Raw genomic sequence first — 14920 nt, forward strand, 5'->3', positions numbered from 1 at the left:
GCAGCCTATTTCCTTCCCCATGTATTGGCAGAGTAGGTAGTGAATACCAACTAAATATGTTATTAACATCCAGAAAATGAACTCAATGCAAGTATGATAGAAACTAGTCACTGAATCTACTAAACATAAAATAAATATTTATTGCCATTTTCTTAATGTAATTATACCAGGATGCTGTAGACTCAAAAAAAAAAAAAAAAAAAAAAAAGAAAAGAAAAAACCCCACATTTACATAAAATGGTAAGATATTTGCAGCCCATATGGTTCAAATGAAGACACTTTCCTGTGACATCTGAAATTCAGATAACTTTATTTAAATCAAAAAACAATTCTTAAAACTGCATTTAAAGACAAGACCTTTTTGTTATAAAAATCACCAGAAGTATTTCTACGTAAGGCAGAAAGAAGTATTTCTAGGTTAACAAAACCAGATTTGACTTTGGATTTTATTCTTAAGCTGTAAAGGAAGGGGAAAAATAGGTTATTTACAGAAAACATTATCTACATATGTACTCAGTTACAAATTTGGTGACAGAAAAGACTTTCAGTACATGATGGCATTTTAGAAGCAGTTCTCAAAGAGCTTAGTTTTATTTCCTCAGATTTTAAGAATGCCTAAGATCCTTCTTCATCCTCGATCTTGGGAGCCAAATAATACTTTAAATGTCCCATGTCAGCAATTTTATACTCTACAACTGAAAGACAAGAAAATAGTGAATTACTGAAGGACAGTATCAAATATACTACTTACAAAACAAAGTTCAAATTTATTATCATCTTACCAAGGGGTACATCTGCAGACATACTGAGTGTTACTGTAGGAGAGAGTGGAGTGGCTTTTGTAAAGAAGTTCAGGTACCTCAGTGCAAAAGTTAGCTGAACTGGCTCATTCATCTCTATGGTAACCTACAGGAGAAAACAAGATTTGTCATGTTGAAAAACACCAAGAAAGTTGTAGGCCATAACAAACACCTCTATTGGTAACTTTGAAGAGTACTCTGAAGTGAATTTAAGGACTCCCCCCCAAAAAGTATTTGGCTTATCTTTCCTATATAAACCATCAACTAAAATGTAATAATGGGAAAACTTCTCTTAATGAAAATACTCCTAATAAATAAATCAGCTAATAAAGAAATAGGAGGAATGAAATAAACTATTATATTTCAGCTTTGCAAACCCTAATGACAACAGCTCTAGATGATAGCTAACATTACAAAAAAGACATCCATTCGCCTTGTGTCTCCTACTGAAGATACATACCACCATCTAAAGTATTCTGGCTCTCCCAACCTCAAAACAAACAAGAGAACACTTTGAATGTCATCAAGCTTGAGAGCTGTAGCTACAGAAAATACAGGGTGCACATACATATTAACTGACACACAGGGATACAACTGGCAAAATTCACACTTAAGAAAACTCTAAAACAAATAATCTAGTTTTAACTAAAAGATTGTAAATGGAGAGGGGAAAAAAGCTCAAGAGTTAACCAATAGGTAAAATGAAAGTTAAGGGCAATGTCAACAAATTTCAATGTATGAACCTTATTAAAATCCTGATTTGGGGGGCTGGGGATGTGGCTCATGTGGTAGTGCGCTGGCCTGGCATGTGTGCGGCCCGGGTTCGATCCTCAGCACCACATACAAAGATGTTGTGTCCGCCAAATACTAAAAAATTAATATTAAAAAAATTCTCTCTCTCTCCTTCTTTAAAAAAAAAAATAAAAAATCCTGATTTGGGGCTGGGGCTCAGTGGTAGAGCACCTGCCTTGCATGTGTGAGGCCCTGGGTTTGATCCTCAGCGTCACATAAAAATAAAGAAATATAGTGTGTCCATCTACAACTAAAAAAATACTTAAAATTCCAATTTAAACAAACTGTTCTGAAATAACCAGGGGAAGGTAAATGCTTAAAAATTCCTTATAATTATTTTCTTGAATATGATATGTAAGGGTTTAAAAAATGTTGGGGAGTGTGTGTGTGTAAACACACACATACTTTTTTTTCCCTTTTTGTGGTGCTAGGAATTAATCCCAGAACTTGGTGCATATCAGGAAATTGCTGTACCATTGGACTAAGCCCTCAGACCTAGAGTTCTTTATGTTTTCGTTAAATGAGGCTTCTCTAGGCACTCTCTCAAAAAAAAAAAGCTTTAAGTATTCAACGCTAATCAATATTCAGCATTTAACGCAGTTCTTTCCAAGTTTTATGAAGTGTATGTTCTGGCCTTAATGAGAAAAATACTCTCATTTAAGTTTGATTCTGACACCAGGTCACTTAGTCTAAATTGTCTCTTAATCTTGCGCTTTTTGCTTTTCTACCTTCAAAATGAGCTAACAACTGAACCTACAATACGTACAACTAATAGTACTACTGGGGAGCTAGTAACAGCTGGACTTTCATCCCAATCCATCCTTCTGTTGAGTTGCTATCCGAGCCTAATTTGAGAAATGCAGAGTAAGCATCTCCAGAAAGCTAAAGGTTGTATCAATCCTAACTTTAGAGAATGTATGGGTTTTATCCACACCCCGTTATTTTGTGGTTTGTAAAAGTGCTGAATTTGCACTCCCTTTTCACAGATGTAATTTTAAATTAAATGGCACTTGCCAATTTCAACAGTATCTTTCAGTTTTCACGAGCTATTTACAGTTTTTTTTTTTCTTTAATTTTGGCAAATAAACTAGTGGTAAACAGTAAAACTGTCTTCAAAAATTTCTATTTACTTAAACAGAAATTTAATTTTATTACTTACAGCTTCCTCTTCTTTATCAACGTTACTTGTTTGAGACAACTTAATGTTTCCATTTCCAAGTTCTCCACTTGCAGAAAATTTCACTCCATCTTTTGCACAGGATATTACAACAGCATCTCCAATATGACTGAGGTCTCGGCATATACGTGCAAATTCACCAGAAGGCATCTTTACTACACAACTGTACTCTTGTTCCTATGAGCAAAACAAAAAAATCTCAAAGTTAGGGCTGAGACATGGCTCAATGGTAGAGCACTTGCCTAGCACATTTGAGGTTCTGGGTTTGATCCCCAGGCACTGCCAAAAAAAGGATAACATTAACTGCTGTAAATGTAAAGACCTGGCATCCTCACTTTAAGATGTGATATTTTAAGAAAAGCTAAAGATTTTCTGATTACTTTGAAATATTACTCATTGTATAATTCCCATCCCTGCCCCCAGTGCTAGGAACTGAACTCAGGTGTGTTCTGCCAATGGGTCATATCCCTAGCCTTTTTATTAATGCTCAAAAATTTTTGAGACAATCTCACTAAGTTGCTCAGGCTGGCCTAAAATTTGTAATCCTCTTGCCTCAGCTTCCTGAATAGCTGGGATTATAGGAGGCTGCTGTGCCCAGCTCATTGTAATTTCCTAATATATTCCACTATCCAATGAACAAGAACCCCCTCATGATCATCTTCCAGGCCTAAATCAAGAGAACATTACAAATCAGGATGCAGTGGCACATGCCTGTAATCCCAGCTAGGTTGAGGCAGGAGGTATGCAAGTTTAAAAAAAAAAAAAAAAAGACTATTTTATGACACAGAATTTAGTTGCATTCTAAAAGAAAGGAGAAAATAGTATATTAGACATCTTAAATATCCCAACATCTCTTCTCTCCTTTGATATTAATAAGGTTAATACTAAAATCTGGTTTGGACCATGAACCAGCAGATATGCTTCTATAAAAAGTTGTTAGGATATAGGCTTTAAATTATTATATTCACATTTTTACATTAATTATCACGACTATATGGTACTCCATAATCAGAAACTGATACTCACTGGAATTCCAAGTTGTTCAACATCTAAGTCCATTAACTTCATTTCATAATCTGAAACTTTCTCTTGATCTAACAAAAGAAAGCAAATGTAACTGAAAAAAGTGTTCATAACTAGGATGTTACACTTTATAACCACTATAGACATTCTCAAAATATTCACAGCTTTGAGAATTACTGACATAACTGACAGTAATTTTGTATAATTCAGTAAAAAGGTACAACTTACTTGGTGCTTCAAATACTAGCGCCAATGTATCCGCATTATCTTCAGCCCTTAATGTAATAATGTCTTCATTGCCAGCACATTTTAGTATTTTGGACATGCTACAACACAAGACAAGAGACACAGGATTTAAAATCAATAACACCTGCTCAAGAATCAGATTTCTTGTCTAGATATACTGCTTTGTAGAGGAGACTTGTCTAACATGCATTAGGTGCTGAGTTTGACCCCAGTGCCTTAAACATCCTAACACCAGCAATTTCATCCGAGTATAAATCAGAGCATTTTCTGAATTATAAATCCTTTCAGTGGGTAAATTGTCAGACCACATCTAGGCCTCCTCGGCAACTTAATGAGATCCTGTCTCAAAAATATAATAGGGCTCGAGATGTAGCTCAATGGCAGTGCACCGGAGTTCAATCCCCAGAAGGGAGGAATGAGGATTAGCGTTGGGGGTGTAACTCAGTGGTAAGAATGCTTGCCTAGCACACGGCAAAGCCCTGTGTTTGATCCTCAACACAGCAAGGGAGGAAAAAAATCTAATAGACCTATTAAAATACTGCTTGTATTATAAGTCAATATTTCTCATAAATCTTCTAAATGAAAACATACATGTGTACTAGATAGGCACTACTCTGGATAAATTTTCCCACAAGTTCTGGAGCTGAAAATAGTCACTGCGACTTTAATAATAAATAAAGAGTAGAAACAACCTATTGCCCCTATAGAGAGTGACACATTTTCAGTAGGGCACGTTACAGGCGTTTAAAATCAATCAGGACCTTAAATGTCCCATTCAAGGTTGCGGGAATTTAGTGAGCAGAGAACTCTGAAACAGTCTTTTTTTCAGGCAATGGGGCAAAGATTGTCATTTTCCCGCCACCACCATGGCTTTGTGACTTTGGCGCGGAAAAAAGCCGGCACGCTCGGCTGCCAGCGCGGGCTTTTCTGAACCGCGCGCTCCTGTGGGTCCCGCCTCCGGCATCACCAGCCAATGAGAAGTCGCAGATGGCCAACACCATCCAATGAGGGCCCGATTTGGAGGCGCTCCCGCCAAGAGCAGGGGCTGCAGGAGAGCCAGGGCCCGATTCCCCGCGGCCCTGAGACTCACCTGGTGAGGTTCACACCCATGGCCAGGTTGCGGTCACAGCGGTAGGTGTCGAAGCCCTCGGAGCGCAGGGTGAGCTGCACCAAGGAGACATGGGACGAGTCCATACTCTGAAGGTTTACACCGCCAGAGCTGATGTCCCAGCAGGCCTCGTTGATGAGGTCCTTGAGCGCTTCGAGCACCTTCTTCAGGATGGACCCCTGGACCAGACGCGCCTCGAACATGGTGACGAAGTCTACGACGCAGCTACAACTGGGTGAAAACCAGTAAGGTCTAGTCGGAGTTTAGGCTTCCCGAGGCCCAGAGAGAGCGGGCAAACACGGCGGCGACTGAGACTAGAGAAGACGACGACCAGCGCGCGGCGCCTGCAACCGTTTAATGCCGCAGCGTCCGCAAGTGCGCGCTCTGGGCCCCTGCGCCCCGCGTTGCGACGTCACCACGCTGTTCCGCCCAACTTCTGGGCGGGGAGACCCTAGGACCAATTGTAGCTCAGATACGCTCAAACACCACCCTCCCTAACCTCTATTGGACGACATATGCGCAGGGGCGGGACAGGAATGATGCTCCCCTTTCAAGCGTGCTTTTGGAGGTTGGCAGAGCAGTCTAGCCTTTCTCTGTGCGTTTTGCCTGGTTCCTAAACTTGGGAACGGGACTAGTCCATGCGTCCTGAGGGCCAGGTCTGGGTCCGGATCAACCTAAGTCCCCCAGCCCTCAAAGAGTGCACTTTAATTTTGATACTACAGTAGTGATGCTGTTCTCAAAATGTCAAGCAATAAACAGATGCACAGTTATCTTCATTATCCTGAGTTCCTAGGCTTCATATCTACCACTTCTCACTACCAACCACATATAGTCAATCAGTTGTTTACACAGTCTGGTTTTTTCCCTATAATTTTTTTTTAAATATGTTTATATATGGAGATTCCTGGGAAAGCTGGGAATGGAACCACCATTTGACCCAGCTATTGCCATTCTCGGACTATTCCCTGAAGACCTTAAAAGAGCATACTACAGGGATACTGCCACATCAATGTTCATAGCAGCACAATTCACAATAGCTAGACTGTGGAACCAACCCAGATGCCCTTCAATAGATGAATGGATTAAAAAAATGTGGCATTTATACACACTGGAGTATTACGCAGCACTAAAAATGACAAAATCATGGAATTTGCAGGGAAATGGATGGCATTAGAGCAGATTATGCTAAGTGAAGCTAGCCAATCCCTAAAAAACAAATGCCAAATGTCTTCTTTGATATAATGAGAGCAACTAGGAAGAGAGCAGGGAGGAAGAGCAGGAGGAAAAGATTAACATTAAACAGAGACATGAGGTGGGAGGGAAAAGGAGAGAAAAGGGAAATTGCATGGAAATGGAAGGAGACCCTCATTGTTATACAAAATTACATATAAGAGGTTGTGAGGGGAATGGGAAAATAAACAAGGAGAGAAATGAATTACAGTAGATGGGGTAGAGAGAGAAGATGGGAGGGGAGGGGAGGGGGATAGTAGAGGATAGGAAAGGTAGCAGAATACAACAGTTACTAATATGGCATTATGTAAAAATGTGGATGTGTAACCGATGTGATTCTGCAATCTGTATACGGGGTAAAAATGGGAGTTCATAACCCACTTGAATCTAATGTATGAAATATGATATGTCAAGAGCTTTGTAGTTTTGAACAACCAATAATAAAAAAAATATATGTTTATACCATAAACACTTCTGCAAAGTACTTAATTCATGTCATGTACATATTCTCTATATTAGTATCTCTTTTTTAATATTTATTTTTTAGTTGTCATTGGACACAACACCTTTATTTATTTCTATGTGGTGCTGAGGATTGAACTCAGGGCTTCGCACGTGCTAGGCGAGCGCTCTGCCACTGAACCACACCACAGCCCGTATATTAGTATCTCTATATCAGTATTATGTATTCCATTCATAATACATTCCATACATAAAAGATACATAATATTCCATATATGTAACCTAATTTATTTAAAGATCCTTTCTCTAAATAAAATACAAAATAGGGCTGGGGATTTGGTTCAGTGGTAGAGTGTCTCTGAGTTCAATCCTCGGTACACACCACCTCCCAAAAAAGATTGCATTGTAGGGCTTAGGATGTAGTTAGTGCTGGAGCACTTGTGTAGTATGCACAAGGTACCAGACTCATCCCAAACAAACACCTTGAGCATGTAAATACCTTTAATGAGATTAACACCTTGAAGTAGTATTGCTGAATGGAAGAACATAATTTTTTTGGGGGGGGCAATATTGGAGATGGAACCTAGGGTCTTCTGCATGCTAGGCAAGCACTCTACCATTGAGCTATATTCCCAGCCTTATTTATTTATTTATTTATTTATTTATTTATTTATTTATTTATATAACAACTGTTTTTAAAACTTCCAAAACTTGAAGGCAAACTGGATGCCCACTGATAGGCAAATATATAACCGTGGTACACCTACATAATAGAATATTATTCAGCTCTAAAAGGAATTGATTTGGGACATAGATGTAGATCAGTGGTAGAGCATTTGCCCAGAGTGTCCAAGGCCCTGGGTTGTATCATCTGAACCGCCTCCCCCCAAAAAATATTATCAGAAATTGTTATAACAATAGCTGCGCACCATGGTTTATGCCTATAATCCCAGTGAGTAGGGAGGCTAAGGCAGGAGAATCACAAGTTCAAAGTCAACCTCAGCAATTTAGGGAGGCAACTAAGCAAGATCCTGTCTCAAAACAAAACATAAAAAGGGCTGAGTATATGGCTCCGTAGTGAAGTACTCCTGAATTAAAAAAAAATAAAATAAAAATAAAAAATCAAGAAAAAGGAAAAGAAAAAATAAAAGAACTTTATGAAATAAAATATGAAGACAGCCCTTTCAAATACTCAAAGTAACCAAATCTGATCTGAAAAGTCTGTGTTTCATTGGATTCCATACACAGGCAAGACCTTTTTAAAATTTTATTTTGAGTCAGGGTTTTGCTAAATTGCCCAATCTGGCCTCCAATTTGCTATCCACCTGCCTCAGTCTCCTGAGTAGCTAGACTTCTAGTCAGGTGTGCATTACCACACCCAGATAAACTGATGGGTCACTAAATTGACCTTTAAAAGATCATTATAGGAGCCCGGTGCAGCAGCTTGGAAGACTGAGATAGGAGACTTGCGAGTTCAAAGCCAATCTCAGCAAAAGGGAGGCACTAAGCAACTCGGTGAGATCCTGTCTCTAAATAAAATACCAAATAGGGCTGGGGATTTGGTTCAGTGGTCGAGTGCCTCTGAGTTCAATCCTCGGTACACTCCACCCCCCAAAAAAAGATTGTGTTGTAGGGCTTAGGATGTAGTTAGTGCTGGGGCACTTGTATAGTAAAAAAAGGTACCAGACTCAATTCCCAATATTGAGGGCAAAAAAAGATTTTAATTTGTAGTCCAGTCAATACTGTGTGTATGGACATGCCCATTTCCCCCTATCTTCCTAACTTTTAAGTATTAGTGATCTTGTTTTTATTTTAGTTTTTTTTTGTGTGTGTGTGTGTGTGTGTTGCTAGGGATTGAACTCAGGGCCTTGCTAATGCTAGATGAGTAGTCTAACCACTGAGTGATGCCCCCCTCCCCCGCCAACCAAAGTTGGGCATCTTTCATTCATATATATGTAATATATGTAGTATATATACATATTATATATATATATATATATATATATATATATATATATATATATATAATATGTACATATTGCATTGCATCCCTACTCTATTCTGTCCCTCTGGCATGTATCTATTTATATCACACATATCTATTTCACTGAATTTTGTTAGATGTACCATTATTTTATGTAGCACAAGATATAAAACACCACCAAACTATGATCTAGTGCTTTATCATTTAAAATTTATATTTTATAATTATTAAAAGAATGTTTATACTTTAAAAAACATTATTGTCTTATAGCACTGTTGTGCATACATTTAAAAGATACATGGGGGCAAAGGGTGTGCTCAATGGTAGAATGCTTGCCTAGCATGTGTGAGGGTCTGGGTTTGATCTCTAACATCATAAATAGGTTAAGGCATTCATACTATTTATTTACATTCAGAACTTCCTATCCAGTTGCTTATTCTGTTGTTTTTCTTTTTTAAATGTTTAGTTTTTAGTTTTTTAGGTGGATACAATGTCTTTATTTTATTTTCATGTGGTGCTGAGGATCAAACCCAGTGCCTCACCCATACTAGGGGAGCACTCTACCACTTGAGCCACAACTCCAGCCCTGTTGTTTTTCTATATACTATCATGCTCTCTGTTGTCAAGGGTGTTGATGATGTAGCATTTCTGAAAAGTGCTACTCTTTTGTCTCTTGAATTTCTTCCAAGACCCTGCCACTCATTTGTAAGTTTTGATGCTGGCATTTTCTTGCTTTATGTGTGATCAATTATTCTTTGTGATAGAATGAAAGTTTAGCATGGGCAAAGCCCTGGGTTTAATCCTTAGCATCAAAATCAACCCCTTCACAATAACATCATAAAACAGTTTCATCTATTTGTGGGAATTTTCCTTTTTCGGGTCCCTTAAAATAGCAATTCCTCCAACCTAGGTGCCTTAAACAGATGAATGGTTAAAGAAAATGTGGTATTTATACACAATGGGAATATTACTCAGCCATAAAGAAGAATGAAATTATGGCATTTGCCTGCAAGTGAATGGAACTGGAGACTATCAAGCTAAGTGAAATAAGCCAGTCCCAAAACACCAAAGGCTGAATGTTCTCTCTGATATGTGGATGCTAACACACAATAAGGGGGATGGGGAGGGAAGAACAGAAGTTCATTGGATTAGACAAAGGGGAATGAAGTTAAGGGGGGGATGGGAATAGAAAAGACAGGAATGAATCAGACATAACTTTCCTATGTTCATATATGAATATATGACCAGTGTAACTGCATGTCATGTACAACCACAAGAAAGGGATCCTAGTTAGAGCAAGTTATATTAGATGTATATAGAATATGTCAAAATACACTCTACTATCTAAAAAGAACAATTTTAAAAGAAAGATGAATAGCCACAGTTATTAAAAACAATATTAAACACATTCCTCCTACCAAAAAAAAAAAAAAAAAAAAACAGTAGCTTCTTCTTTGGAATAGGTACATTCTTCTAGGGAGAAACATTTGTTTCACTCATAATGAATTTATAGTCTTTTGCTATTCTGTTTTAAGTGTTCCGGATTTACACAATGTTTTGGTTTAATGCCATAATGCCATATCACAATCAGTCTGAATATTTTTTCTTTTTTTAATGCTGAGAACTGAGCCGAGGGACTCACACATGCTGAACACACGCTTTACCACTGAACTACACCTGCTCCCTGAAGACATTTTAAGTGACAAACTCCACTGGCATTGTACCAACGATGCATATGAGTCTATTAAAATGAGGACTTAAAAATGGCTATGACCTGTGGGCAAAGAAGGCCTCTCTGAGAAAGTAGATTTTATCAGAGAAGCTAGGAGAGTAAGAACAAGCATTCTAGGCAGAGAGAATATCATGATTAAAAGGTGGATATTAAGGCTAGGAGTATAATGTAGAGCCCTTGCCTAGCATAAACTAGGCCATAGGTTTAATCTCTAGCACTAAAAAAAAAAAAAAAAGAAAGAAAAAAAAAAAAAAAAGAAAAATGTAGGCATGCTTAGAAGGTATGCAGTCAGTGGTGTGTTGTAGATTACAGAGGTTGATGTATCCAGAGCATATTGAAACATAGGGAAATAATGAAGGTGAGGTTGGCAAAGAAAAGCAGGATAGAGATCACATAGGACTTTGTAGGCTCTCTGTAAGTACAAGAAAAAAGTTCTCAAAAGCAGGTCTTTTACATGATCCCATTTGCATTTTAAAGGGGTCACTTTACTTAACATTTAGTAAAAGTACTATTCAGTCAATGGGAGAATGGATTAAGTACATTTTATCAAATGATGAGTTAAAATTTTAGAAAAGAATAATAATGATTCATCAAATTCAAGTTAGTTTTAAAAAATTCAAATAAATATAAGCCGAATAAGAATTGAAATTATATATTTAGTAAATATTTATGAGACCTTACAGTGAGTTTCTAAATGTAAAAGGAAAAACTCCATAAAACATAAGGAATGGATACAGAAGTTCAGTGTGCCTAGGAACACAGCACTGATGAATAGACGTTAGGTTTCAGTGTTAGAGGACACAACTCAAACTGATAAAAGTATTAAGATTTTGAGCTGGGCCTGTGCTGCATCCCTGTAATCCCAGTGACTAGGGGAACTGAGACAGGAAAATCTTAAGTTTGAAGCCAGCCTAAGCAACTTAGTGAGACCCTGTGTCAAAAATCAAAACAAAACAAAAAACAAACATACAAAACTAAAATAAAACAAAAAAACTGGATTTTGTAAGAGGCCATGTATTTGGACCAGGCACCTGCTCAGGGCCCAACAAACCAAACCAATATAAAGTTTAATCATAGTAAGTAAGTTTTGGTTGGTTGCAGAAGATCAATGATCTTATAATAAGCTGTAAACAATTAACTAGTTAAGTTATGACCAATTAAGTGATTGACTGACTAGGCCATAGTTAAGTACAAACCTGTGATCTTCCTGCTTTAGTCTTTTGAGTTGCTGGGATTATAGGTGAGTACCACCATGCCTGGCAGAAATGGGCACTTTTATTCAATGTGAGTAGGAATACAAATTGATGCAATTTTTCTGTTAGGAATTTGAAAATGTGTATCAAAAGTCTTAGAATTGTATTTTAAGATTTTATTCTTTTTTTTTTTAATGTCGATGTACCTTTATTTATTATTTATATGTGGTGCTGAGAATTGAACCCAGTGCCTCACATGTGCTAGGCAAGCGCTCCACTACTGAGCCCTAGCCCTAACCCCATAAGATTTTATTCTTTTATGTAAATGTACACTTGTGTCTATTTTTTTTTTATATAGAAATTAAATCTCTAGGACTTTTTCCTAAGGAAGTAATCAGAGGTAGTTCCCAAGATCAAGCATGTTTAATAATGTTTCTTACACGATCATTAATCCGTCCAAATTGGAGATATATTTAAAGATTAACAATTTCTCCTTCTCTCCCTCCTCCTCCCTCCTCCTCCCTCCTCCTCCCTCCTCCTCCCCCTCCTCCCCCTCCTCCCCCTCCTCCCCCTCCTCCAGCCCCAATACTGGGGATTGAACCCACAGGTGCTTTACCACTGAGCTACATCCAAAACCTTTTTTTTTTTTTTTTTATTTTGAGATAGGGTCTTGCTAAATTTTTGAGGCTGACCTTGTGCAATCATCCTGCCTCAGAATCCAAGTATCTGTGATTAGATGTAGGTGCCCCTGCACCCACATATATTTGCTTTTGTTAGCAGGTAAATCTGTAAGACGGAGTATTACCCAGCCTTTAAATTACCATTCTTAAAAAGCATTTAAGGATAAAGAGAAAATTCATGTTATAAAACAACATAAATAAAGGTTTTCTAATTTTCTGAAACTGTTATTATCTCTATATATGTGCATAGAAAATGGAATGGAAAGGTAAGAATATAAATATTCAAAAAAATTTTAGTTGTAGATGGACACAATAGCTTTATTTATTTTTATGTGGTGCTGAGGATAAAACCCAGTGCCTCACACGTCAAGGCAGGTGCTCTACCACTGTGGTACAGCTCCAGCTCCAAGAATATACATATTGACAGCAATTATCTGTGGCTAATGATACTACAAATAATTCTGTTTTTTTCCATTATGCTTTTCTGTATTTTCTACACTTTTTAAGTTTCATTTATTATTATTATTATTTTTTTTGGTACTAGGGATTGAACCTAGGGGTACTTTACCACTGAGTGACATCTGAAGCCTTTCTTATGATTTCTTATTATTTATTTATTTTTGGTACTGGGGATTGAGCCAGGGATGCTTAACTACCGAACATGCTTAGGGCCTTGGTAAATTGCTGAAGTTTGCCTGGAACCTATAATCCTTCTGCTTCAGACTCCCAAGCCACTGAGATCACAGTCGTGTGCCACTAAACCTGGCATATTTTCTACACTGTAGAAATATTAATGAATATTGGGAGAAAAATGCTGTAAAATATTTTATGTAGTTTCTTTCAAATTTCTTTTTTTTTTATTATTTTTTAGGTGGACACAGTATCTTTATTTTATTTTTATGTGGTGCTGAGGATGGAACCCAGTGCCTCATGCATGCTAGGCGAGCACTCTACCACTGAGCCACAACCCCAGCCCCTGTCAAATTTCTTCAAAAATTAAGATCATATAGTAGTCATTCTCAATCCTTATTGCACATTAGACTTACCTAGGGGTGTTTTTCAAAAAGTCTATTCCCCTTTGGTCTCCAGAAATTCTCAAATTGAGCTGGGGTGGTCCTTCCAACAGTAATTTTTAGAAGCTGCCCAGGTAATCCTAATGAATAATCAGGATTAAAAAAACTACTATTATAGCCAGGCACTATGGTGCATGCCTGTAATACCTGCAATTCAGGAGGCTGAAGCAGAAGAATGACAAGTTTAAGACCAGACTTGGCAATTTAGCAAGTCCCTGTCTCAAAACTTTAAAAAGTAGCTGGATGCCATGGCAAACACATGTAATCCCAGTGGCTGGGGAGGTTGAGGCAGGAGGATTTTGAGTTCAAGGTCAGCCTCAGCAACTTAGTGAGGCCCTAAGCAACTTTGAGAAACCTTGTCTCTAAACAAAATATAAAAATGGCTGGGGATGTGGCTCAGTGGTTAAGTACCTCTGGGATCAATCCCTGGTAACACACATACACACATACACACACACACACACACACACAAAAAAAAAAAAAAAGAGAGAGAGAGAGAGAAAAGAAAATTTAAAAAATAAAACGGACTGGGGGTGTAGCTCAGTAATAAAGTGCTCCTGGGTTCAATTGCCAGTACCCCCCACAAAAAGTACTCTTACAGCATTTGTGATAAATAGGTAAATATTTGTGCTTAGAGCCTCTGGACTTATTGGTTAGAAAAAGTAAAACCTTGCTTATTAGAAGACTAATGCATAATATACAGTTACCTAATAATCTAGTAGGCTTGTAAGATCATGGAAGTACAGGATTTGTATTTTTTGAAGATTATTTTTTTCAGTGCTGTGAATGAACCCAGGGCCTTGAACATGCTAGATAAGTGCTCTACCACTGAACCACATCCCTAGTTCTGAAGCCTTGACAATTCTGCCTATTCTCAATTCAATGTTGCATGTCATTTTATTAAATTGGATAAGTTTTAGTTATCTGAGAACACTTGTCAAACTGTGATAAATAAAAAGGCAACGATAAGCTAGAAAAAGCAGGTTAAGGCTGTTTTGTTTTTCAACTTTTTTTTTTTTTTGGAGTTGGTGGGGGATCTTGTGCATGTTAGAGAAGTGCTCTATCACTGAGTTATATCAATAGCCCTTTCCACAATTTTTAAATAAATGTACAGTTTAAAGAAATTATTTTTGATAAGTTTTCCCCTCTAAGAGAAAGGATATCATTATTCTTGGAACTGAAGAAATTTCATGTCACTTGTACCATTGCAGTTTTCAGATATTAAGATGAGGGGAGTTGTTTTTATCATGAAATAAAATTAATTATAGCAATAGCTACCCATTTACAATCAGTCTGAACATTCTGGGGATTAAGAATCCCATGCTAGTTATTTTTGTTACAGTATTTAACAGTAATGGAACTAAACAAGAAGTATAATGAAATCACTGTGTACAAGATATGCCACAAACCTGGAAGAAAC

General features: G+C 37.6%; 1 protein-coding gene across 1 annotated transcript; it reads right to left on the reverse strand.

Annotated features, from left to right (window-relative positions):
* Nucleotides 1-293: 293 nt before the first annotated feature.
* Nucleotides 294-5548, reverse strand: PCNA (proliferating cell nuclear antigen). The gene is made up of 6 exons (XM_081292394.1): nt 5129-5548; nt 4021-4118; nt 3796-3863; nt 2752-2946; nt 783-906; nt 294-695 (listed from the first exon to the last, which is right to left on the reverse strand). The coding sequence occupies exons 1-6, from the start codon at nt 5347-5349 to the stop codon at nt 616-618; spliced, it is 786 nt and encodes a 261-aa protein (XP_081148520.1). The 5' UTR covers nt 5350-5548; the 3' UTR covers nt 294-615.
* Between the last annotated feature and the right edge of the window lie 9372 nt (nt 5549-14920).

This window comes from Spermophilus citellus (genome assembly GCF_964194105.1).
Source record: "Spermophilus citellus genome assembly, chromosome: 4".
NCBI lineage: Eukaryota > Metazoa > Chordata > Mammalia > Rodentia > Sciuridae > Spermophilus > Spermophilus citellus.

What these genes read in the sequence shown, in the direction of transcription:
- PCNA (XM_081292394.1), bottom strand. Translation starts at nt 5,349, where the DNA reads ATGTTCGAGGCGCGTCTGGTCCAGGGGTCCATCCTGAAGAAGGTGCTC. An exon ending in ATGGGTGTGAACCTCACCAG is followed by an intron (nt 4,119 to 5,128) that starts GTGAGTCTCAGG and finishes CTTGTGTTGTAG; the next exon opens with CATGTCCAAAATACTAAAAT. An exon ending in GCTAGTATTTGAAGCACCAA is followed by an intron (nt 3,864 to 4,020) that starts GTAAGTTGTACC and finishes TTCTTTTGTTAG; the next exon opens with ATCAAGAGAAAGTTTCAGAT.